This window comes from Apis mellifera, linkage group LG13 (genome assembly GCF_003254395.2).
Source record: "Apis mellifera strain DH4 linkage group LG13, Amel_HAv3.1, whole genome shotgun sequence".
NCBI classification, from domain to species: domain Eukaryota; kingdom Metazoa; phylum Arthropoda; class Insecta; order Hymenoptera; family Apidae; genus Apis; species Apis mellifera.
Genome location: NC_037650.1, coordinates 10,785,896 through 10,811,170, shown reverse-complemented (window position 1 = coordinate 10,811,170; position 25,275 = coordinate 10,785,896). Strand labels below are relative to the sequence as shown.

The window sequence follows — 25,275 nt, the reverse complement described above, 5'->3', positions numbered from 1 at the left end:
CCGTGTATATTCGCGTGCGGCCGATCGATCGAGGGACCCGGCCAATTGCCTTTTTAATTGGTGACGCGCGTCGCGACGAATTGAAACGAATTCGAATGAGCCACGAAATGAGTTGTGCCTCCATTAACGATAATTCATTGATTTTTGCCGATTTGATTTATATGGATTTGCGCCTCATATTTCAAATCAGATTGTGATTATTAGTGATTATCGCCTTGTGGATATATGTCGACTCGTGTGAACAGGTGGAAAAAAAATGGATGTTGAAACGGATTTTGTAAATTTTCGAAGAAGCGAAATGTGGTGGTAAATATTAATAGATTGATTTATACAGTCAATTTTACACCGCTTGTAGTATTTTTGGATAGTAAATTTTATAAGAATCCTATATAATTATTAATCGAGTCGTGTAAAAAAATATCTGGACAGTGTAATATTTTTCTTTTATTCATCACCTTGTTTATTTATCATACAGTTCGAGCATACTTGGAGGGAAAATAGATTTGTAAATAGATTTACAAAATAAAGATTCATTGATTTCTATCGTTATCTCGTATAAACATTGGCAATTATTTACAAATACTTATTGAATTGGTCGATCGAATAATAAAATAATGATACGATTAATAATAGAAAGAATAGAAATTTTTATTTAAATTTTATCTATTTTATCGTTGTTTCAATTCAATCGTGATAACATTATTCCATCATTTTGAAATTTGATTTAAATTTTCACCGTTTATCTATTTTATCATTGTTTCAATTAATCGTGATAACATTATTCTTATATCATTTTGAAATGACAGGAATTTTTATTTAAATTTTCACAGTTTGTTTATTTTATCATTGCTTCAATTCAATCGTGATAACGTTATTCCATCATTTTGAAACGAAACAATTGTCTTGCCCCGTCTTCTACGATGAAAAATCTGAAAATGATATTTTTATATATTTTTTCAAAGAATCGAATAATTAATTCTGAGAACAGAAGAAAAAAATTTAATAAAAGGAGATTAAATAAAAAAAATTAGTTCCAAGTATTGTTGCGTCACACTTCAACCCTATCTATCTGTTATTCGTCGTGTGAAACAACGACACTCGATATCTAATAATTCCAAACAACATATTCGGCTATATCTGGCCATTTCCTCATTCCTAGTAATATCTTTAAGGAAGTTAAGAATTGCAGACATCATAAACATCTTTATTAACGATTTAAGTGATGAAGTCACGACTTGAGAATCACTCGCTAATCAAAAGAAAAAGAAGAAGAGGAAAAAACGAATTATCAGCATGTTGAATCTCGGCGCAGAAATCGGTTCTGACCGGAAATATTCGGTTATTTCCTTTCTTCTAGCGCGAGCCACGCTTAGAAACGTGTTCGATTATCGTATGCAAAGCGAATAGATGAATATTATTCGTTGCTGTGAAAAATCACTTTAGCCGTATTTTAAAATATATGGAATTATTAATAAATGGAATTAAATTGTTCGAAAGGGATGAAAGATAAAGATGGAGGAACAGATTTTTCTTTGCATATATATCCGAGTAAAATTGAATAATAATGATAGAATTATTACATTATTATTGGTAATAATCTGTAATGATACGATTATTAAGTTGTTCAATGAAATTAAATATAATTATTTTATTTACGATAGAAGTTTTAAATAATTTACTAATACATGATTAATATATGACTAATATATAAGATAATTGTTACGACAGATGCATATATATACATATATATACTGTATACTGTATAAGAAATGAATCGTTTGTTACAACTTTTATTTTACAATTATTCATTTTTTTTTCAAGCAATAATTATTTTATAGTTCTCATAAATAGAAAACGAAACAAAATACAATATGTCTTATAATTGGATATAATTTAAAAATAGCTTGTTTGAATGGGACATATTTCTGTTGTTTTGACATCAGGCATCGAATTAATATTGATTTCAATGTGAAGAATCCTCGATTCTTATCTTATAATAATATGCACAAACATACCTTCTACATTAAAGATTATATCTGCACCAAATAATAGAACGGTTATAAAAAAAGATATTACCTTGTCTCGTGGAAATTAATTCTCGTGAAAAAAAAAAATGTTTAATTCTATATCTACTTAGCAATAATTTATCCGATATAATATAAAATAAAAATTATTTTAATAATAATAATAATATAATAATAATATAAAAATGATATAAAAACAATGTTGTTAAATTCATTGAATGAAAGTCAATTCTCATTATCAAATATAAATGATTTTATATATATATATTGATTTGCTATTAAGCAATAAAATTCATTTTGTATGACTCTGATGAGTGAATGTATATTGTCACGTGAATTGTTGTGACGAGAAGGATAACGAGGAACGATAACACGAGTAACAAAGATAAACACTCGCATAGAAAATTGCAGAGGGTGAGTTCGTGAGATCGTTAAAGTGTTTCGTGCAGTAATTTAAAAGAGTTCTAATTTAAATTCTTTCTTTCTATAATTTTATATTAGCCTATAATTTAAAGAATTTCTTCGATTTGTTAATTTCGATTTAAATAAGAAATATTTTGATTGCACGGATAATTCTAAATTTTCCTTTTCGATATTTAAATTCATATGTATATCAAAATAAGAGTTTAATTGTATATTATTATCAGGATAGAGAATGAATTATCTGATTACCTCACGATCATCTCGATTGCTCTCGTTATCGGTAGATAACGATCGATATTCCATTGTCATAAAACAACGTAACGCGATGGATGGATTATGGAATGAAAAAAATATTAAAATCGGGAACTGCAAACTGAATTTTTATCGAGTGCGCATCTTTGTATATTGCGTGCAGATGCCGCGAGATACAAAGTGATAAATCAGTGGAAGTTTAACGCTCTTAATTCGGGAGACTGGATTCCGCGAAACCGGATGCAAGATCCAAACAAGAGTTTCCGGTCAAGTAGACGGAACAATTTCTAAAAATGTAAACTGTAACGAAACTGTAACGAAAACGTGACAAAGCTCGTGGAAAGATGATCAATAGGATCGATCTTTTATCGTGAAAAATAATTCGCATTCCACTGTGATCGATAACGTATCTCTGTCCAAGGTCGTCTTAAAAGCGTGGGCGTGTTCCCTGCCAAGACGTGTCGTCACAATTTGCGTTTACAATGCTTCATCCTTCGGATGAAGTATCGAAAAATTTATCGATCCCAATTCGACAAATTGTCTAAATGGGTAAACAAGATATTATTCGGGAAACTGTTTGAATTTCTTTTTTTTTTTTTCTTTTCTTAAGAATTTAATTAAAAATTTATACGAGGATATATTCTCTTCGTGATAAATCGTGATCTAGATATCGTATATTTTGTGCTAATAACAGAATGAAAAAATTTGCAACAAGTACTTTGGATAGATATTGGTAATTTGTTCGGATTTTTTCTGTGAAATTTATTTTCATCGAAAGAAAGAATTATGATACAAATGCAAGATGGACAACGAGATATTAATAAATATTGGATTATTGATTAATGAAAATTATTAATATGTACAATTGAAGAAATTGTAATAATTAATTTTATATCTTAAAATTAAAACTCCAAAAGAATTAATTATAACTAAAATTTTTTGAATCAAAATAAATTCATTTTTATAAATTATTAATCATAATATCCCATATCCACCCAACTTTAATTTAATTGAAGCTAAAATTATTAATTGGATTTTACAATTTATTGATTATTTATCTAAACTTAAATGGTGGCAAGTGATATAATTCTAATGATAGAAATGATATTTTTTAAATTTTATAATCCGAAAAAAAATATCAATTAAGATTAAAACTCCAAAAGAATTAATTATAACTAAAATTTTTTGAATCCAAATAAATTCATTTTTATAAATAATTATTAGTTATAATATCCCATATCTATTCAACTTTAATATAATTGAAGCTAAAATTATTGATTGCATTTTACAATTTATTGATTATTTATCCAAATGGTGGCAAGTGATATAACTGTAATGAGAGAAATGAAATTTTTTAAATTTTATAATCCGAAAAAAAATATCAATTAAGATTAAAACTCCAAAAGAATTAATTATAACTAAAATTTTTTGAATCCAAATAAATTCATTTTTATAAATAATTATTAGTTATAATATCCCATATCTATTCAACTTTAATATAATTGAAGCTAAAATTATTGATTGCATTTTACAATTTATTGATTATTTATCCAAATCGTGGCAAGTGATATAACTGTAATGATAGAAATGATATTTTTTAAATTTTATAATCCGAAAAAAAATATCAATTAAGATTACATTTTTAGTAATTTTACGAAACATCACTTGACTTTATATGACAAGAGTGAAAATAATTACAATAATTAAACTTTCAAAATTAATTTTTCCCTTCGATTGAAATTATCGAAATTATTAAAATTGTGTCCGTAAAACTTCTTTCATTTTGAAATTATAAATGGAATTACTCATCAGATTGAAAATATCAAAATACAAATATGTTCACAATGATATTTTCAGAATTTTTCATAAATAAAAGATGATGATAATCAGAAACAAAGATTAATTTTATTTTCTGTTACAATAATAAAAATTACAAATGAGAATATAGACTTTCGTTCGAAAAAAATTTTAGTAATACAATTTTAACGAGGTCAAGACGATTCATATTCGATAAATTTGGAAAAAATTAACGAAACAAGTACTTTCTCAAATCTGGACCATCCTATCATTCTCAGAAAGTGCCTCTTTCTTCGCGTCGACCCGCCCGCTTCCTATCCGTCACCGGAATATTTTCGAGCAAACTTAAACAGTCCATCGACCTTCGAGATCCGATCAATACCTTTCTAACAATTTTCATACTTTTAACATGAACAGAATCACAATATTTTTTTCTTTGACAACTTTTCAAAATTTCCATTTAAAATTCCCATTAAATCACTATAACGATCAATGCATATTTAACACGATATTTATAAAAGCTTGATTACAAACAAGTATTGATTTTAATTTAGAATAAAAATTTCACGCGCTTCGAAAAATTATTCCCAACAAAATTTCTCCCAATCCTATCGAGAAGAAGAGAAAAAGGAGAAAAGCGCAGAGGGCAGTGTTTGGTCGACGAAGATACTTCAATTTCCACCCCCCTCCAGAGAACGTCAATCATTCCGAAATTCCCAAACAACCCCAGCTGAACCCTCTTCCCTGCTAAATCAAATCCTGACCGTCCACTTTCATCCCTTCCGCTTGTCCTTGATCCAACACACGGACCAATCCTCGTTCTTCCATCCCCTCGAAAATCCTTTTTCCCATTCCCTTCGCATCGATACGCCGGTTGGCAAATCGATCGAGATAATTATCCTTGCTGATTTTAATATCTTTCCTTTCGACGAGCTTTATTTCGTCGTTAAACCACATTATTTACATATTACGCACACTTCACGAGAAGGATACGATGAAATTTCCAAAGAAAAAAAATATATATATTCGCTTTTCTATTCATCGTTGTTAAAATTCTCTCTCTCTCTTTCTATTCCATTACGAAAAATACTAAATTCAAAATTTTCAGGTTAATCCTATAATTTCCTTCGCGACACGCTATCCGGATACTTTCCACTTGTGTTAAGTAGGTTTAGGTCAAGTTATTGCATATCGCAACGTTTCAAGGTTCCAATTACCAAGGTCATTTATCCTTCAACCTCGAACGATTCGCCGATGTGAGGAGAAAAATACGAGAGACAAGATATTCATTCTCTTCTTCAAATGCATGCAACGAGACAAAACTTCGAGAGAGAGATAAGAAGTGAAACGATATCGCGAAAAAGTGATGATGAGAGATCGATCCTTCTTTCTCCAGGTCTTTGACTCACGCCGATAAACCACGACGAACCATCTCTCCTCCACCGTAACGCGTTATTCCTCGAGAATACGCGTGGAGAACTCGAAGTGGAAGCCGAACAAACCAGATGACGTGTTGCGGGTCACAGTGGTGGCGGGTGCGCGCGCGCGCGTATGTATTTAAGTGGGTATGCACGCGTGTGTTTGAAACAGTTTTATGGAAAGGGAAGCACGACGCATGCTTCCTTGTTTAATGTCGGTCCGGCTCGAGGGATACGAATGTTACACGGTGTGTTCAGTGGCTCTACGCGCTGGATCCACGCTGATCGTTCCTCGTGGATCGCGTGCGATCCGTGAATCGGGTGGATCGCGTTCCCAGGCCATCCCGTTCTCGATCGGCGGCATCCCGTGAGTGTCAATCCCGTCTTCAACCAATTTCTTCGTGCTTTTCAAATATATATATATTTTTTTTTATTTAATTGTTTCATTTTATTCTTCTATTCTATTATTGATTCTTTTTTATATATATTTTTGGATGTTAATTGTGATTGGATTTTTTTTTGGAAAAGTATTCGTTCGCATTTCTTTCGCTTTTGTTCCTTTTCCTTTTCTTTTACTTTTTATCGGTGAAGAAGTTACAATAATTTTCAACCGGTTTCTGATTCCGATAAGATAAATAATTTCTAATGGAACGTCAGACGTCACTGTTTATCATATGTTCGGTTTGAGAGTGTAAATTTACTTTCGAAGTTACAAACTTAGAAATTACAGTAAATCGAAGCGGTTAAATATAAGACATTTTCTGTGTATATAGGAATTTAAAGAAAGATATATAAATGTAAAAATATATCATGTAATATATTAAAAATAGTTGTCGTATTTTCTAAAAATAAATAATTCGAGTGATGTGTTGGTAAACATTGATTTGTCAAATTTGATGATCGAATTAGAAATAAAAATTATTAAATAAAATAAAAATCTTTCTGTACAATGTATTAATAGATACGTGATAATTTAACAGTAAAATGTAAATGATTTTGAAAATATTTTATTTATATATCCAATTTTTCTCATCTCTTTTTTTTCTACATTTAACTTTTTCAATTATCGATTACGTGAAGAAATCTTAAAGGGATTTCATGTATCGTGATTTTGCACCATTGATGAATCCATGAATGATTTTTGAGAATAAAATTATTGGAAATTGCAAACTTGGAATTTTAAAAATTTGTCTCTGCGTTTACTCTAAGATTTGATTGACAATTGAGATGTTATTTATATTACAAATTATTCTATTTAATCTTATAATCTTTTTTTATTTCTGTTGCAATTGTAAACATTTATTTGAATATATAATTTTATTTTAATAACTTTAATTATTCATCTTGTTTCGAAGTATCACGTTACATTATTGCGCAAAATTTGATTTTAGATTACTTTCACAACGAAGGTCCATGATTTTATATATTCTTAACATAAAACAAAACAAATTTGCGTTGCTAATTTGAACTTCATTCTATTTGGTTGTGGTCAATAACTGTATTCTGTTACAAGGTGAATTTATTCCTTGCATATTCTACGATTCCAAGTTTCTTTTTTCTCTCTTCATTTTTTATTTTTTCAATCAATTCAAATCTTCAAATTTGCATTGACCATTAAAGTTAAGAAGAGAGAAAAAGAGATTGGTAATAATAATATGGATCAAATTTTTAAACGTTTATTCCAAAAGAGCACAATTTTCTTTTATCATTAAAAAATAATTACGAAAAATTTTAATTTTCTTCATTTCGTTCTATAATTTAATATTTAATCCTTTGCTATATGAAACCATGAAAATATAAGTATAATTTGTATCTCATTTATATCAGAGATAAAATATTTCACATTAAAGGAATACAGAATATAGAAATGAAGAAAGAAATATAGAAATAAAAATTCATCGATCGCTTCTTCAAAATTTTCTAAATATTTATTTAGAACTAAGCAAAGTATTTTTAAACGATAGTATACATAAATGTGATAATAATAAAAGAAATATTACGGGAATGAAATGGAAATAGAATATTTTCCAAAGAAAAATAAAATGAACATCGTAACATTAATTTCTTATCGTATGACGTTTTCGTACGTGAAAACACAACTTTGAAGTTGGACTGCAGACGTGCACTCTTAACCAGGACTCGATCTCTGATTGATCCCACTATAAGCTCTCAAACGTGTCAGTATAAAATGTATACAAGGCCGTGTATATTCGTATGAGGAACGTAATCAACAATTTTTTAACATAAATCGTCATCCATCTGTTGCTAAATGCAGAATTATGCCATCGAATGAAAACCCTACGATTCTGAATTTCGAAATTCGAAGATTTTAATCCTGCAAAATTCATTCAAAAAATTCGATTTTCTATGATATTGACGTTTAATAAAATATTATTGGTGATATTTTTCTTCAAAATTTTATATATACTAATCTAATAATAATCTTTTTTCTTTTCATTTAGATATGAAAAATTTTGTACTTAAAATGTTAAGATTTATTCGAATTGATTGAAATTTATATTTTTATTTTGTATTATATTGATTATGTATATCGTATATTATCTCATTATAATCTTTATCAATTTTATCTATCAAGAATCACCTTCTTGATCAATATTTCTTCTTGTTTTTATTCAGCTTGTTGTTCGAAAACTGATATCTGTTATTCGTATTCACTATTATTTAACTATAGCTAAAAATATAAATTTTATTAAAATCGAAAGAGAGAAAAAGAGAGAGAATTTATCGAACTTTGCATCGAATATCGATTCATCCTTAAAAAAGAACGATTTAACTTGTCATACGAGAGTTAATAGATGTAATAATTTTATAATTTATCATATATATTTGCATTATAACCTAGAGTCAAAATCCATTTAATTAAAACTGATTAATAATTATGCGATTGACGAAAGGAAATTTTGATTAGGGATGGATCGGCTTATATTAATATTGAATTTTGAAGCTTTAAAAACTAATAATGATTACATAATTAATTGCAAAATTGTAGTAAAAATAATAAAGAAATTTACTACGAATTAATAACAATTAAAGTCTAAAAACAATTAATAAATAATAAACGATGCTTTTCATAAATTGACAAATCAAAGTTAAAACTGTGTACGTTATAACGCAAAATCGATGAAAAATCACGAGGAAAAAATACATATAATTTGGTGTAATTGCAAATCTTGCTTAAGAACGATGAATTATTTATGAATTTATCGAACAGAATTTATTTAACGTATATACTCTTATTGTATGTTTTATATCTTATTATATATCTTATTATATCTTATTATGTGTATTATAGTATTATATGATTTTTAAAACTTGCAGATTTATCATATAATACATTATCGTTCCTATTATTATTGTAAACAAAGCCAATGAGATAACATTAAGTCTCAAATCAAAGCTTTATCATAAAATCTATAAATCTGTATAATAACAAAAAAGAAAAAAAAGAAAGAAAAGAATTAGAAGGAAAAGAGATTTCTTATATTTCGATATTTCGCGAAATAAAATATTTACACAATCTTTTAACGTAGAATGTGACAATTTAAGAGATAAACAGAGCGAACAAATCAAATAATTTTAATTTTATTCTAATCCGTGCGTATTCATATTTCGTGGTTATGGGCAAGGACAATTTGTTAAAATTTCAAATAGCTAGGCTAAAAGTTGACATCAAAAATGTGTCTCGAATATTTATTTTCCTTGGCATTGCAACGAAACGCATTACACGGTCATGGAGATGGATGTAAAAGGAACCGAACGTATCAACGTATCAAAATTGTACGAAACGTTGCAGTTAAAGATTAAATATTTTAACTGGCAGGAATTAATAGCAAACGTAATGGCGTTGTAAACAATCGAAGGATACTAGAATATTAAAAGAGCAGTCAGTGAAAATTTTACATAGATGGCATGGCGTTTGAATATTATTATATGGGTTGACATTCAGCTCAAACAAACGTAGAAACTTAAAAATGTTGTCGATCATTTTTTTTTTTTTTTTATGTAAGAAATTTAAATATTGGATGAAAAAAAATGGAGAGAAATGGAGTAAATTTATTATAATTAAAATATATTATAAATAAATAATATTATAATTATATTATAAATAAAATCGAAATTTATTATAACTATAAAATTTATTTCCGATTTTACAATTTGAAAATTCGTAAATTTTTTCGAATGCAAGAATTTTTAAATTCACGTTTCTTTTTTTTTTTTAAAATATGATATCTAAAAATACGTAACTTGAATTTAATTAACAATTCTGTTATGAATGATAACACTTTTAGTTTTAAATTAACTATGATAATTACAAGTCATTATTGCTGAAACATTTTCAGTATATTATTATATAAATAAAAATGAAAAATGCATGTTTAAACTTGAAAATTATAATATTCCTTAATTCATGCTTGCATTTCAATGTAGTTTTTTTTTTTTAATATAAAACAAGTATACATATTTTTAATAAAATAATCATCTAATATTTAAATATCGTACACACGACTTTCATAACGAAAATTTCAACAAATTATGCAATTGGAGTGTATAAAAAAAAAAAGAAATACAATTTCAAATACAATATCCTATAAAATTTCCCTCTCCCTCGTTGCCATAAACTCTGCAAACCATTTCCTCGCGCTATCTCTCCCTTGCACTACCCTCTTTTATATCCCCCAAGCATCCGAAGATTCGATCATCTTCCAGGAAAACAAAACCCTTGGAAACACATACAGTTGCGTATACCGCCAATATTTTCGCGACAGATTCCCTTAAAACACGGTGTCAATATTTTCTTTAAGAGTCGAGATGAATGAAGTTTAACCAATCGTGAAACGTTACGGATCAAATAATTTTGCAGGATATTTCTCTGTTTCTACAGTGTTTTATAAAAATATATATATATGGATATTTGGAACAGGAGTCACGAGGGAGCATCTTTGTAGAATCGATCCTCGAGAGCTGGAAGACGAATACAAATATTGATACACGAAAGTTATTCGTCAAGTTAATCAGCGATTGAAAATAGAATGATATAAAGCGTTCAACCAGAGATAAATCTGTCTCACTCTCCATCTTACAGATAAATCTTAACCGATATTTTCGTATACATACACTTTTGTGTTTGCTTTGCCCTTTAGAATCGGCCTCTAGTGTTCTACGAATCTATCTTAAGCGTATATTAATATTAAACTTGCTTTATTATCCCGCTTTATTAGCCCAGAAGAAGAAGAGATTTTTAAGAATTCACGTTTCCACAATTGTCCCGAAATACTGCAATCGAAAAAAAAGAAAAAGAAAAAAGAAATTTCGCGAGCACGTTTCGAGAGACTTTCGAAAGCAGCTTCGACCCGGCTGCTTTCTTCGAAAATCTATTTTTCCGTCGACCTCACGCCAGCACGCACGCATCCCGTCTTTTCCCCTTCGGCTTAGCGATCTTCAAAAATACGCGAAGGTTATAAAGATGAGGCGATAAACAACAAACAGCGGGTATGTTCCCAGTATTTTTTTTTTTTTTTTTTTATCCCTTTCATTATTTCGAGGAGGAAGAGATTTGAATAATAATGAGTATACGAGTAAAAATGGCGAAAAGATGAAGTTAAATAATAAAAAAAAAAGGAGAGAAAATATGCGATATGAAATGTGTAATAAAAGGATTCGAGTTAAAGTTAATTCAACAACAGTGTTAACAAAGATGGACAGTCGTCGCGGATCTAATAAAAGATCTGCCGTTTTACCAGGAAGCACGCCGGAAAATTGTAATCGAATGTGTCGTTACAGCGACGAAAGTATGATTAGCTGCGAGGTCTGAAATATTTGGCAAATTGTCACGAGAAATGTTCGCGATGACAAATTTATCAATCTTCACGGGAAATTGAAATGTTTCTGCGAAGCCACGCGACACAAACGTATAACGAATCATTTTATATCACCCTTCTTCGACATTTTTATCGATTTGGTTAATGAATGGGAGAATGAATTTTGATTTTGTAGAATTTTAATAATTGATTTTCGTGAAAAATTGTGTCAAGCACGATTTATGGAAAACAGGAAACAAATATCTTTAAAGAAATAATATATTTCTGCAACAATATTGTATATTTATATTTTTCAAAGTGTCATAAATTTTAGACTTCTCCTTTTCAAGAATCACATCAATATTTTGCAAAATTATGGATATAGCTATCATATTATGGACTATGGACAAGCCCCAAACAAATATTGTATTGTCAAATTTCAAAAAGGTCGAAAAAGAGTTAAGCTTCTTTCAAATTGGTTAACACGATTTTTCGTGTAATTCCATGTCCCCAAAAGCATCGATACAAAGACACATTTATTGTAAAAAGGAAAGCAATAAAAATTTTAAAGAGGTAGAATTCGTGAATAACGGTTATGTTTATGAATAAGGTCGATTATGTTTTCCTTTCAAAGAAATCTTTATTTCCTCCTTTCATTTTGTTCTTCATCCCTTTTGTTACGGAAAATTCAATGGAATTTTTGAAGGATCTATGTTGCAAGATACTCGCGAAAAATGAAAAGAGGCTTTCATTGTGCGACATTGACTCACTAGATAGGTGTAAATTAACTATAATACCATGAATGTTTCGAATGAAACATTTTCTGGATAATATTTAGCACTTATGATATTATTTCTTTGAGAAAAATTCTGATAAATATATAAATGAAAAAGAAGATCTAGCTTTAAGGAAAAGAATCACTTATTTATGAAAGAATATACGATTTTATTACGTGTATATTTGGATAATTTATCATTTATTATTGATTGGAGATTAAGATTGGAATTTATAAGATTTATAAGATAATACATTTATAAGATTTATAAGATTGGAAGTAAAAATGTATTTTTGTATTTTTTTTTTTTTTTTTTTTACAGATTCAAGGAGACGCAATTGACTTGTACTTAAAGCTATGGATGATGAGGTGATTGGTGGAGGTCAAAATAAAAGATCACCAATGACCTTGAACGTCAGTGGATTATGGGACGTGGTCCCACGATTGGATCATTACAGGTTCGTGCACTAAGCAATATTTTCTTTCATTGATTTATTAAACTTCCTTCGATATGTAAATTTTTGTATATATTTAACTTTATTTTGTTATTTAATTTTTTATTTAATTTCGTTGATTGATCTTCACAGATTCAAAGGTTGCAATATCTTTCGTTAAATTATATAATTTATGAAAATTACAATTTTTATTCGTTAATTGTAATTTATTGTAAAGAAATTTAATATTTTAACGTCTCGACGACTTTTAACAAATTGATTGAAAATAGTAAAAATAAGATTCAAATGCATTTCTTTTGCGTGGAGTCACAACTCGCAATTCGCAAAAATAAATTTTCACAAATTTCTGAAAAAATGTACGATAAAATGTCGAAATTAATTTCAACTCGAATCCACTTATTATTCGTAATGTAATTGCAAAAAAGATGAACGATTTATTAATTTAATTGTTATTATCAATTTATCGAAAAATATATTATAATCTCGTATAACTTCTTGTATTTTAAAATTTCAATATTATTATTTTTGTTCTGCATGGAAAAAAAAATTAATAAAAGTTAAATCCGATATTTTATTTCATCAATATCAATAAGATACGAAACGGTTAATTTTTCATTATCGGTGCGCGAAACGTATTTCCTATCTAATTAGCCAGTTCACTTGCAACGGTATTTAAAAATCCATTTCCTCCAAACGAGGAAACAATTTTACCTTTTTACCGATAAAAAATTAGCCATCAATCATACACATTATATGCATATTTTAACTATTTTTCCACGGATAATAAAAGCTACGTGACGAATACGTGTTGCAATTTCTAAAAAAAAAGAAAAAGAATTTCATTACACGATCATAAACACTATAAAAAACATTACGAAGAATTAAATCTTGTATTAATGATTAACGATTAATTATCTTTCGTATCATTTGACCTTATCCTAAATTTAATTATCCCAAAACCACCATTATAGAAAGTTATAGAAAAACATTTTTACTCGTAGATTGAGCCGTCGTGCTAAGAGGCCATCGTTGAGCACCCTGCACGAAGGAAATCTTATAAAGGTAAGATTGCCACACCCTGTGAACATTCTTCGTAATACTCTTGTTTGTAATATCATCGAATGCATTGGAAAGTGCTCTGTAATTGCTCAACCCCCCTTTGATAAATTTTCATTTAGAATAGATCGAAGGAAAAAAATGGATTAGAAAAAATGGACGAAAATGTGTCTCGTTAAAATACGATTGAATAAGTACGATTGCAATTAAGATCGTCGTACGAGATTCTGTTTGAACAAATTTTAATTAAGAAAATTTTAGTTTTAATTTTTTATTTATTTATTTATTTTCACTTTCAAGTAGTTATTGAAATTTCGTTCCTTTATTTCAACAAGTGTTGTCTATTTTAAAAGTCATGAAAGTCTTTCGTTTCATAACCTTATACGTGTTACAGTGTTACGATATTTCACAATGAAAGTCGTCCATTTTCGTTAGAATCATGCTGTGCAATTAAACGTCTGATATTACAATAAAAAGTTTGTTTCTCCCCAACAGATATTTATAACGATTTACCATCCAGAGAAAACTAGCAAGAGTAAAGTAAACAAAAATGTGAAATGATTTTTTTTAAATTTCATTAAAAATCATCATTAATCAAGCTAGCACCTATGTTATTCCTTCGTCGCTTGAAAATAAAAAATTTTAACGTTCTCAGATTACTTATTTATCTATTTACGAATCACATTTCACACGTTGCATTATTTATTTAATTATTCTTATGTCACATTTTTTTTTTTATTATTATATATGTTTCCTTTGTGTTATTCTATTTTAAGATTCGTTCTTTTCTTTGAATTATTAGAAAATACGTGTATATCCCATAATTCAACTAGCTCCACTATATTAGAATCGCACACACATCATCATTATTAGATCGCATCAAATATTATCACAGAAAACAGTTCGACGCAATATGCAGAAGTAAAACGAAATCGTGCGGCCAGCATCGTATTTTCATATTGTCGGAAGTAATATAGGTCATTTATTCCATTAGGAAATGTGCGAATGAATCGTGCAATAGATGTTACGAATTAGAAATGGAAATATAGCAATAATGTTAATGTCAGATATGAGCAATTCTTCTTTGAAATCGATTATTTTTCAACGATGACTCATTATCAATTTGATCCCGACGAATGTTGAATTTCTTTCTTTCAAAATCTCGAATCCCTCGTTTCCTTATGTATTGTATATGTAATCGATAATTAGTTTATACATTTTTTTATTTCTAGCTTCATTTCTAGCTTCATTATTCTTAGCTTTCATTATATTAGTCATTTAATTTATCAGTTAATAAACAGTTGTTGGTGATAGAAATTTTCATGATTTCGATCGAATGTCACTTTGTTTAGAATCAAGTATTAATTTTGAAATTATAAAAGTTAAATTATTGGTTAATTTAGTAAATTAATTTTTTTATTTTCTATATATATAATATTTTTATTTTGAAAATGATATGTATAATCATATTTCATTTTATCGACTGTCTTTCCGATTTTGTGTTTACATTTTATTTTAAAAGACAGTCGAGATATATCAAAATATATATTATATTTCTCGAATCGAAGACTCGAAGGAGAACGCGATTAACATAGAACGAAAATTTGTTAAATTATATTTACAAAGTTATATAACACTCTGAATTTTAATTAATTGAAAATCGATAAGAATTACAGAAAAGAAGCATAGATAAGATATAAAAAAAATAATATATTCAAAATTTATTCGCCGCTTTTGACAAAACGAAATAAATATAGAAGTGATAAGTTAATCAAGTCGTAAAGCTCGTAGAGTCAAATGAGACCCGCAGGAGTTTCCTCCCTCGACAAGGACGATCGAACTCATAACGAGAGTTGCCCAGGATGACAGTATATTAAGTTTACACAGCAGTAAATACCAGCTGCGAGGAAAATTAGAAAAGATATCGAGAATTTTGAAATTCACATTGCAATCACTTATCATTAATAAAAAAAAAAAAAATAACCTAATTATTAATTTCTAATTCTAAGATAATCAAGATATCTATACAACAAATATAAATTATAATTATAAAATTGTAAAATTAAAAAGAATAGAAAGAAATATAAAAGAAAAGATTAATTTTTCTTGATGATCTTTCAGAAAGGGATTCAATTTTTAATTCTAAGATAAGAAGATAGTCAAGATACCTATACAACAAACAAATATAAATTATAATTATAAAATTAAGAAAAGATTAATTCTTCTTGATGATCTTTCAGAAAGGGATTCAATTTCTAATTCTAAGATAGTCAAGATACCTACAAACAAATATAAATTATAATTATAAAATTATTACAATTAAGAAAAACTTAGATCAAGATACCTACACAACAAATATAAATTATAATTATAAAATTATAAAATTAAAAAGAATAGAAAGAAATATAAAAGAAAAGATTAATTCTTCTTGATCTTTCAGAAAGGGATTCAATTTTTCAATTCTAAGATAAGAAGATAGTCAAGATATCTATACAACAAACAAATATAAATTATAATTATAAAATTAAGAAAAGATTAATTCTTTTTGATGATCTTTCAGAAAGGGATTCAATTTCTAATTCTAAGATAGTCAAGATACCTACACAACAAACAAATATAAATTATAATTATAAAATTAAGAAAAGATTAATTCTTCTTGATGATCTTTCAGAAAGGGATGAAGGATGAACGACAGAGATAAAATACAAAAGAAAAACCCAAAAGGGAGGAGGAGAAAGATAAAAATAAACTTTTGCAATTTCAGGATCCGAACATAGAGGCTGGCCAAGTCGGAGTGTCGCAGCAAGGACACACGGGGATAAAGCTAGGATGGATCCAAGGTGTTCTCATACCGTGCCTGCTCAATATATGGGGTGTAATGCTATTCCTACGATTGTCGTGGGTGGTGGCACAGGCGGGCATACTACAGAGCATCATTATTATCGGAATATCGGCGGCAGTCTGCGTCATCACGACGCTTAGCCTCAGCGCAATTAGTACTAATGGGGAAGTAAAGGGAGGTGTGTTACGGGACCCCCGTCCTTTCTGTCTTCTTCTCTTTCCTTCTTCTCTTTCTTTCTTTTTTTCTTTTTTTTTTTTTTTTTTTTTTTTTTTTTTTTTTTTTTTTTTTTATCAAGGAGTGGCATCGTGTGTGCTTTGTCATCGTGTCCAATAGCCATCCAAGTACAACCGGAATCGAACGTTGATAATTGCTTTTCCGTGGAAAAAGCTTACGGAGTCCTTGAATTTAACCATGTCAAATCCTATTCGCTTCTATCTTACAGATCGTGTATTTCCAGAGGAAAGGAAGAAATATTTGAGCTTTTCGAAAATTAGAGAAGAATTTATGGATATTTTTGACACTCGATTTATATATAATTTCGATTTCTTTCCTTTGTGAAACGAAATTTTATTTCTTTATATTATGACATGTCCGAATAAATAATTATTGGATCGAGTAAAATTGAATGCTGTTGTAACGCAATTGTATGAATTGTATAAATTTGTGATTTCTATAGGTGGTATATATTTTATCATATCACGCACCCTTGGAGCGGAGTTTGGGGCCTCGGTCGGAATAGTATTCGCATTTGCAAACGCTGTTTCGGCATCTATGAATACCATTGGCTTCTGCGACTCCCTGAACGACTTGTTACGGGAAAATAATCTAAAGATCATCGACAATGGAGTGAACGACGTTCGAATCGTCGGAATAATCGCGTTGATCGTCATGATATTGATCTGTGCGATTGGCATGGAGTGGGAGTCGAAGGTGTTTATTTTACGTATATATTTCATTTATGATGAGAAAATCGATTAATTGATACGGATTAATTGACAAGAATTTTACGATTTCGAATACTGTCTTTCTTTAGAAAATTAAAATTCTGATATATGATAGGAGAATTTGAAAATTATAAGTTATTATTATTATTATTTTTTTTTTTTTTGATTTAAGCTCATTTCTTTCAGGCTCAAAATTTCCTTATAGCCATCATTGTTGCGGCTATTTTCGACTTTTTGATCGGCACTATAATTGGACCCCACAATACAGAACAAAAAGCACAAGGATTTATTGGATTCTCTTGTAAGTTAAATTTATACAGGGTATATAATAAAATATTTTTAATAAAATATGAATGATAATGTCTGAATTTCATATGTAATTTGTGTATTATTTGAAAGAAAAAATTGATAGTAGATTCTTAATCGATTTTTTAATCGAACGATATTTGATAATTGAAAAGGATGTTTCGATAATTAATCAATAAATAGAAATTATTTCAAATTCTTAGATCAATCATAGTATAAATCGATAAATTGAACTTTCTTCAAATATGATTAAAAATAAATTATTTATATATCGTTAATATAAATCTGTATATCGATACTTTAATATAATAATTCCTTTCTATCCCTCCATTTTTAAATGAATTATATCTTTTTTTTTTTAAATCCATAAAGCTGAAGTTTTCATGAAGAACTTAGGGCCGAATTATCGGTTCTCTGAGAACAGCAACCAAACGTTCTTCTCCGTGTTCGCCATTTTCTTTCCATCCGTGACCGGGATTCAAGCTGGCGCCAACATCTCTGGCGATTTGAAGGATCCAGCGAGTAGCATCCCGATTGGAACTCTTCTCGCGCTGCTAATTTCGATGCTGAGCTATGTCACTTTTGTTTTCTTTGCGGGTGGCGCCGCTCTCAGGGATGCCAGTGGCTTTGTTATGAATAGTACCATTATAGATTGCATACCGAATGTCAACTGCAGTTTTGGATTGCACAACAGTTACTCGGTATGGTATGGTTATACGATTAATAATATAAATATATATATATATTTATCGATACGAAAGGCAAATGTTGATATTTGCTCTTTTAATTTTCAATATTTCTATTAACGATAAATAAAATTAAAATTTATTTTAATTCAATATATTTGTTTTTTTTGTAATGAAAATAAATATATTTGAAAATATGTAATATAATATAATTGATACAATTTTATATATTTTGTTTTTATCGAATGTAGTATATAAATTTTATTTTTCGTTTATTCATTGTTATAGCTTTTATACGATACAGCTTTTATATTCTTGATTAAATTAGATTAGATCTCGTTGCGTTTTTCTATCACGTAGGTGATGCAACTTATGTCAGTGTGGGGTCCATTTATCTATGCCGGCTGCTTTGCTGCAACACTTTCCACAGCCTTGACAAATTTGCTATCGGTACCACGATTGATACAAGCGCTGGGACAAGACAGGATTTATCCCGGCTTGATCTATTTCAGCAAAGGTTATGGAAAACATGGTGAACCTTATCGTGGATACGTACTCACGTTCATTGTTGCAACGTTGTTCCTTTTGATAGGTATAAATAAAATTGAACGATCTTTTTTTTCGAATAAAAGTGAATTTATAATAATACAAGATAATAATTCTTTTTTACAATTCTTTTATTAAATTTATTTTATATATGTATGAAATTTTCTTAAAAATTTTTTGAAACATAATCATTTATCAGAATCAATAGGAAAGAGAATGTATCTCAAAAGAGTGTAATTTTCAATCAATGAGTTTTTCTGTATTAAATTGTTAAATACAGAAATTTTTTCTTACATATTATATCAATTAAATTAATTCAAATGATATTTACGAATAATAAATACTCTTTTTTCAGCAAACTTAAATGTGGTCGCACCTTTAATCTCAAACTTCTATCTGGCATCATACGCTTTGATTAATTTCTGCACTTTCCATGCAGCCCTTATTCGACCACTTGGATGGCGTCCTACCTTCAGAGTAAGTAATAAAATGGAAAAGAATTTGATTTTTGTTCAAATTTTTATCGTTATTTACAAGAATTGTGTATAGAATTACATACATATTAAATAATTGGTAATAAAATAATAAAAAAGAATTATTAGAATAATTGAAATAAAAAAATCTCTTGTTTACAGTTTTACAACACTTGGCTGTCTCTGTCAGGTTTCATTACCTGCGTCGCCATAATGTTTCTTATCGATTGGGTGACATCGCTCATCACGTTTGTCATTATTTTCGCATTATACCTGATAGTCGTGTATCGGAAACCAGACGTGAATTGGGGTAGCAGCACCCAAGCTCAAACGTACAAAACTGCACTTTCTATTGTTTATCGGTAAGAGCGTAACTGTAATTCAATTTTCATTATCATTCAATTTTCTTTCTCACTTTTTCAATTTCTGGATAATCTGGATAATTTTTTTTTTTAATTTGATTTTATTATTAATTTCTATTTTAATTTGATTGATCAATTAATTTTTTTTAATGTTAATCATTAAGTAATTAAATAAATAATATATTCATAGGATGATTATTATAAAGATTGAACATGAATTAATTGAATCATGAAATTATACAAATTCATAACGATCAATAATCAGAGTCAAATTACTTGCAAGAAATTTTTATTAATCTGAAAATTTTAAATCCGCCATTTTTTTTTATACTAATTTTATATTATATTAACAAAATATTTCCATACAAAATATTATATTTACAAGTTAATTGAATCATGAAATTATACAACTTCATCAGAATATCAGAGTCAAATTACTTGCAAGAAATTTTTGTTAATCTGAAAATTTTAAATCGGCCATTTTTTTTATACTAATTTTATAAACATTATATTAACAAAATATTTCCATACAGAATGTTATATTTACAAGTTAATCATGAAATTATACAACTTCATAACGATCAGAATATCAGAGTCAAATTAAAATCATTGCAAGAAATTTTTATTATTCTCAAAATTTTAAATCCGCCATTTTTTTTATACTAATTTTATAAACATTATATTAACAAAATATTTCCATACAAAATGTTATATTTACAAGTTAATTGAATCATGAAATTATACAACTTCATAATAATAATCAGAGTTAAATTACTTGCAAGAAATTTTTATTAATCTGAAAATTTTAAATCCGCCATTTTTTTTTTTATATTAATTTTATCTAATTTAAACTTTTATCTTTAATTAATTCACGAAACAACATACGTTTACAAAGATTACAAAGAAGTTATATTTTACAGATTGAATTCGATCGACGAGCATGTTAAAAACTATGCTCCTCAAATTTTGGCATTGAGCGGAGCTCCTGGCGCCAGGCCAGCGTTATTGCATCTGGCAAATCTCATCACGAAAAATCACTCGCTGTTAATTTGCGGTGAAATATGCCCGGTATGCGATATAAAATAATCAAATTCGTTTCTCTATACCTTCGTATACTTTCATATTAGAAATATTAATCGTTTCGAATTCTCGTCAATCATTTTATAATCCTTTGGGCCTTGAACTCGATAACAATTTATTATTATATAAATATTTTTCTTAACAGACTCGTTTATCATATCGTTTGCGATCAATGAGGCTGAGAAACGGTTACGCGTGGTTGCATCAACAGCGCATAAAGTCTTTCTATCACGTGGTGGAGGATCTGAGCTTCGAACGGGGTGCATCGGCTTTGATGCAGGCAACAGGTGTCGGGAAATTGGCGCCGAACGTTGTTCTGATGGGTTATAAAACGCACTGGTCAACGTGCAATCACAAAGATCTTCAGGAATATTTCAACGTGCTTCAGTAAGTTTCTCGAATTTGGCGGAAATTAAAAAAACGGAGTGATTGAGAAATAGCACATCTTTCAAATATCTAATTCTAAAGGATACAATGAACTCAAAAATTGATATTTATTTATGGAAAAATTGCGTATTTCTATGTATCACTCTGCATCATTTAATTTGATTGAAAATTTATACAACAGAGATAATTAAATTTTCATACAGATTAGAGATATGATCGAGATTCGTTAAATATTATTTAATGAAAGTTTATATTGTTTATTTTAGCAACGCGTTCGATCAAAAATTGGCGGTAGCCATGTTGCGAATTGCAGAGGGTTTGGATTGCTGTGAAGTTGCGACCGCGAACGGCGATGATGAACACGGTGTCCTAGCACAAAGTAGTTACGATTTGACAGGAAACACTTTGATGCACGTGGACAGCAATTTGTCAATGTCCAGCCAAATTCCAAGAGTGCAAAGCGTGCCAACAATGGGTATTTATAATAATATTTTATTTAATATTTTTTTATTTAATATTTTATTTAATATTTGCAGTTTTTGAAAAAGAAGAGCTTAAAATAGTAATTTTATTAATTTATAAGGATAAATTTGTACTACAAATAATTAGTATAATGAACAAAATAAGAAATATAAATTAGAATTACAATTTAGAAATAAATCATTTTTGCATCGTTTATTGTTATTGTATATAAATACTTATTATATGAATCGCATAAAATTGTTGTAAAAATATTCTAAAAAGTTAAAATTAATGTTTAACGATTTTAATTTCATTTTAGGAAGTCAATTCGTGCCTATCGATGGTCCACAAATTATTAGAGATTCGCCTACTCATGGAAGTGCTCGAGAACATTTGAAACAGAAACGAAAACACGCTATAGAGAAACTAATGTAAGTTAAAATTAATTATAATTGTTATGTATTTTTAAAGAATCAATTTTATCGAAGATTTAAAACGAGAAGTTTTTGGAAAAATTAAAATCGAATATTACATTTTAATTGAATGAATATTTGAATAATTTTTTTGAAAAATTCATTTTTAAATTACTTTTAGACGAAAAATTATTTTTAAATTTAATTTTCCAGGGAAAAACGTCATGTAATGCCATCTATACCTGAACGCTTAGCGATTTTTCAAAGAAAGCACAAAAATGGTACAATTGATGTATGGTGGCTGTACGATGATGGAGGTAATTCATAAAATGTTTTTTCATAATACGTATTTTCAAGCAATTAGATTATTAATCAATAAAAATTTTCAATATACATTTTTAAATATATTTATTTATTTTAAATGTACTTTTGTATAAATATTTTTGAACTTGCTTCATGTAGAACACATATGATATAATATATATAACAATTATAAATAGAAAATATTTTTAACAAATTAAACAATTGAATTGAAAAATTTATATTAATATTGCAATAATTATATTAAGAATTTTTATTATATTTATAGCCTTTTATCGTTATTAATATTACGTCTCGTTTTTTAACAGGAAAAAACGAAACATAAAAATTGCAAGAAAATTTCTAATAATTTTCAAAAAATTCAAACAAAATAATAGAAAATATTAGTTGAAATTTACAAAACATTTAATGAATCATTTGCTTACATTTTATATAAGGATGTACTCATTTTTAAGTGGCAGAAATTTATATTCTACAGGTTTAACGATTCTTCTTCCATACATTATTAGTACACGCTCAAATTGGGAGCATTGTAAAATGAGAATTTTTGCTTTGGCCAATCACAAGCAAGACATTGTAGCACAGGAGAAAGAGTAAGTTAAAAAAGAAAATTCTTATAATTACAAATCTATATTTCAAATTAGACTTTTTATTTAAGTCAATATTTTTTATCGAATATATTTCTTTATTCAAATTTTTTTTTTTAAATATTAAATTTAATTTATTTATAATTGCAAATATCTATTGTAATCAAAATTAAATTTAAAGTAGATTTTAAATATTATCTTTAGCATAAAAATTCGAATAATTTAAAAGTAATCGATAATAAAAAAATAAAATAATCAATCAATGTATATAAATATAATTTTCAGAATGGCCGAAATAATGGCAAAGTTCAGGATAAGATATACCAGTTTAAAAATGGTAGACGATATAAGTGTTCAACCAAAACAAGAAACATTAGATTTTTTCGATAAACTCATATCTAACTTCCGAAAAAATGATGTGTCTGATACAGGTAAAATAATGAATTTAGATATATTATCTACAAAAATTAAGAGATTAGATTAACCGATAATTTTATCCATTTATCGATAATTAATAAAATACGTTAATTAAAAAAGATTATTTCAATATTTCATTATAGAATGCTGCGTAACAAATCTTGAGCTTCAATCTTTGAAAGATAAAACGCACAGACAGCTCAGACTACGAGAACTTTTATTGGAAAACTCGAGTCAATCTACCTTAGTTGTAATGTATGTATGCACAATACTTATATGAACAATAAAAATTACTTATAACGTAATAAAGTTTAACAATAAAAATAATATCTTATAAAACAATTAAAATCTTAATTAAATCTTAATCTTTTTTCTTTTAGAAAATACAATTTTTCAAAATATATATATATTTATTACCAATAATATAAAGTTTATTAATGAATAATGTTTTTTTCTTATCAAAAAAATATTTTATGTAACTTTCAAACGAGTTGAATTCTAGATATTAATTTTTTTTAACAATATTAAAATAATATATTTGAAAATTAATAAATAAATGAATAGTTTTTGAAATTTCTTTTTTTAATTGTATAGGTCACTACCAATGCCAAGAAAGGGTGCAGTTTCCGCTCCATTGTACATGGCATGGTTGGAAGCTTTAACCAAGAATATGCCACCGACTCTTTTGATACGCGGAAATCATACTTCAGTGTTAACTTTTTATTCGTAGTTCACCGATATTATTTTGAACCAGTGTTTTCCAATCTTTTTCGATTAGCGATACATTTCGAAACTAGTAAAATTTTTGCGATACATCATAATTAATTGTTAAGATAAAAATTTTAATCTATTTAAAATAATATAATGTATAATAACATTTAATGTTGTAATTTATTATTTATTGAAAAATGTTTTAAAAATATAATATAAAAATATTTATAATATTGACATATATTTTAATGACATTTATATTTTACAAGGATTTTTTTTTATGTCACATTTTTTAACATTATTTATATATCAATAAATATTAAATATTTTTATATATATATATATATATATAATATTTTTATCTTCACGATATATTGATGTGTCGTGATATATCGATTGGGAAACGCTGATCTAAACAATAAATATAATTTTAGCATCAAGATGAATTTATTTACTTTGAATAGCATCGAGGAAGTCTATACAATCACTAAAGACATCTGATGCGGACAGACAGTATTCTGTATATTCATGCCAAAAATTATATAGATACTATGATCTGTTTTCGTTTTTATACAGTATTCATCAATATCATACCCGGTGGTACTTACTGACGAGATTATTTTAGCGTAGATATGAAAGACAAGGGACTACCTTATCTTTTTAGTCCTGTAACTTTGATACTTATTCATATAGAATTCTAGGAGACATTAACAAAAAAA

The 25,275-nt window shown here is 27.9% G+C and overlaps 1 protein-coding gene across 2 annotated transcripts; it reads left to right on the top strand.

Moving 5' to 3' along the window:
- LOC409715 (bumetanide-sensitive sodium-(potassium)-chloride cotransporter) lies at positions 1–25,275 on the top strand. Of its 2 annotated transcripts, none has more exons than XM_016915937.2 (19): positions 1–306; positions 12,831–12,966; positions 13,965–14,025; positions 16,784–17,039; positions 17,538–17,791; positions 17,992–18,106; positions 18,484–18,812; positions 19,158–19,389; positions 19,699–19,820; positions 19,979–20,178; positions 21,099–21,246; positions 21,404–21,645; positions 21,912–22,120; positions 22,427–22,538; positions 22,734–22,837; positions 23,320–23,434; positions 23,714–23,859; positions 23,989–24,100; positions 24,440–24,575. In XM_016915937.2, exons 2-19 carry the CDS (start codon positions 12,866–12,868, stop codon positions 24,573–24,575), a joined length of 2,994 nt encoding a protein of 997 aa, XP_016771426.1. In that variant the 5' UTR covers positions 1–306; positions 12,831–12,865. The 2 variants fall into 2 exon arrangements, with proteins under 2 accessions (XP_016771426.1, XP_003251169.1); XM_003251121.4 differs by lacking the exon at positions 1–306 and adding an exon at positions 6,071–6,281 and having other exon boundaries at positions 24,440–25,275.

Coding starts and splice junctions, on each gene's coding strand:
- LOC409715 (XM_003251121.4), top strand. CDS start 12,866: ATGGATGATGAGGTGATTGGTGGAGGTCAAAATAAAAGATCACCAATG. Junction 21,646..21,911: donor GAATATTTCAACGTGCTTCA/GTAAGTTTCTCG, acceptor TGTTTATTTTAG/CAACGCGTTCGATCAAAAAT. Junction 24,101..24,439: donor CAATCTACCTTAGTTGTAAT/GTATGTATGCAC, acceptor TTAATTGTATAG/GTCACTACCAATGCCAAGAA.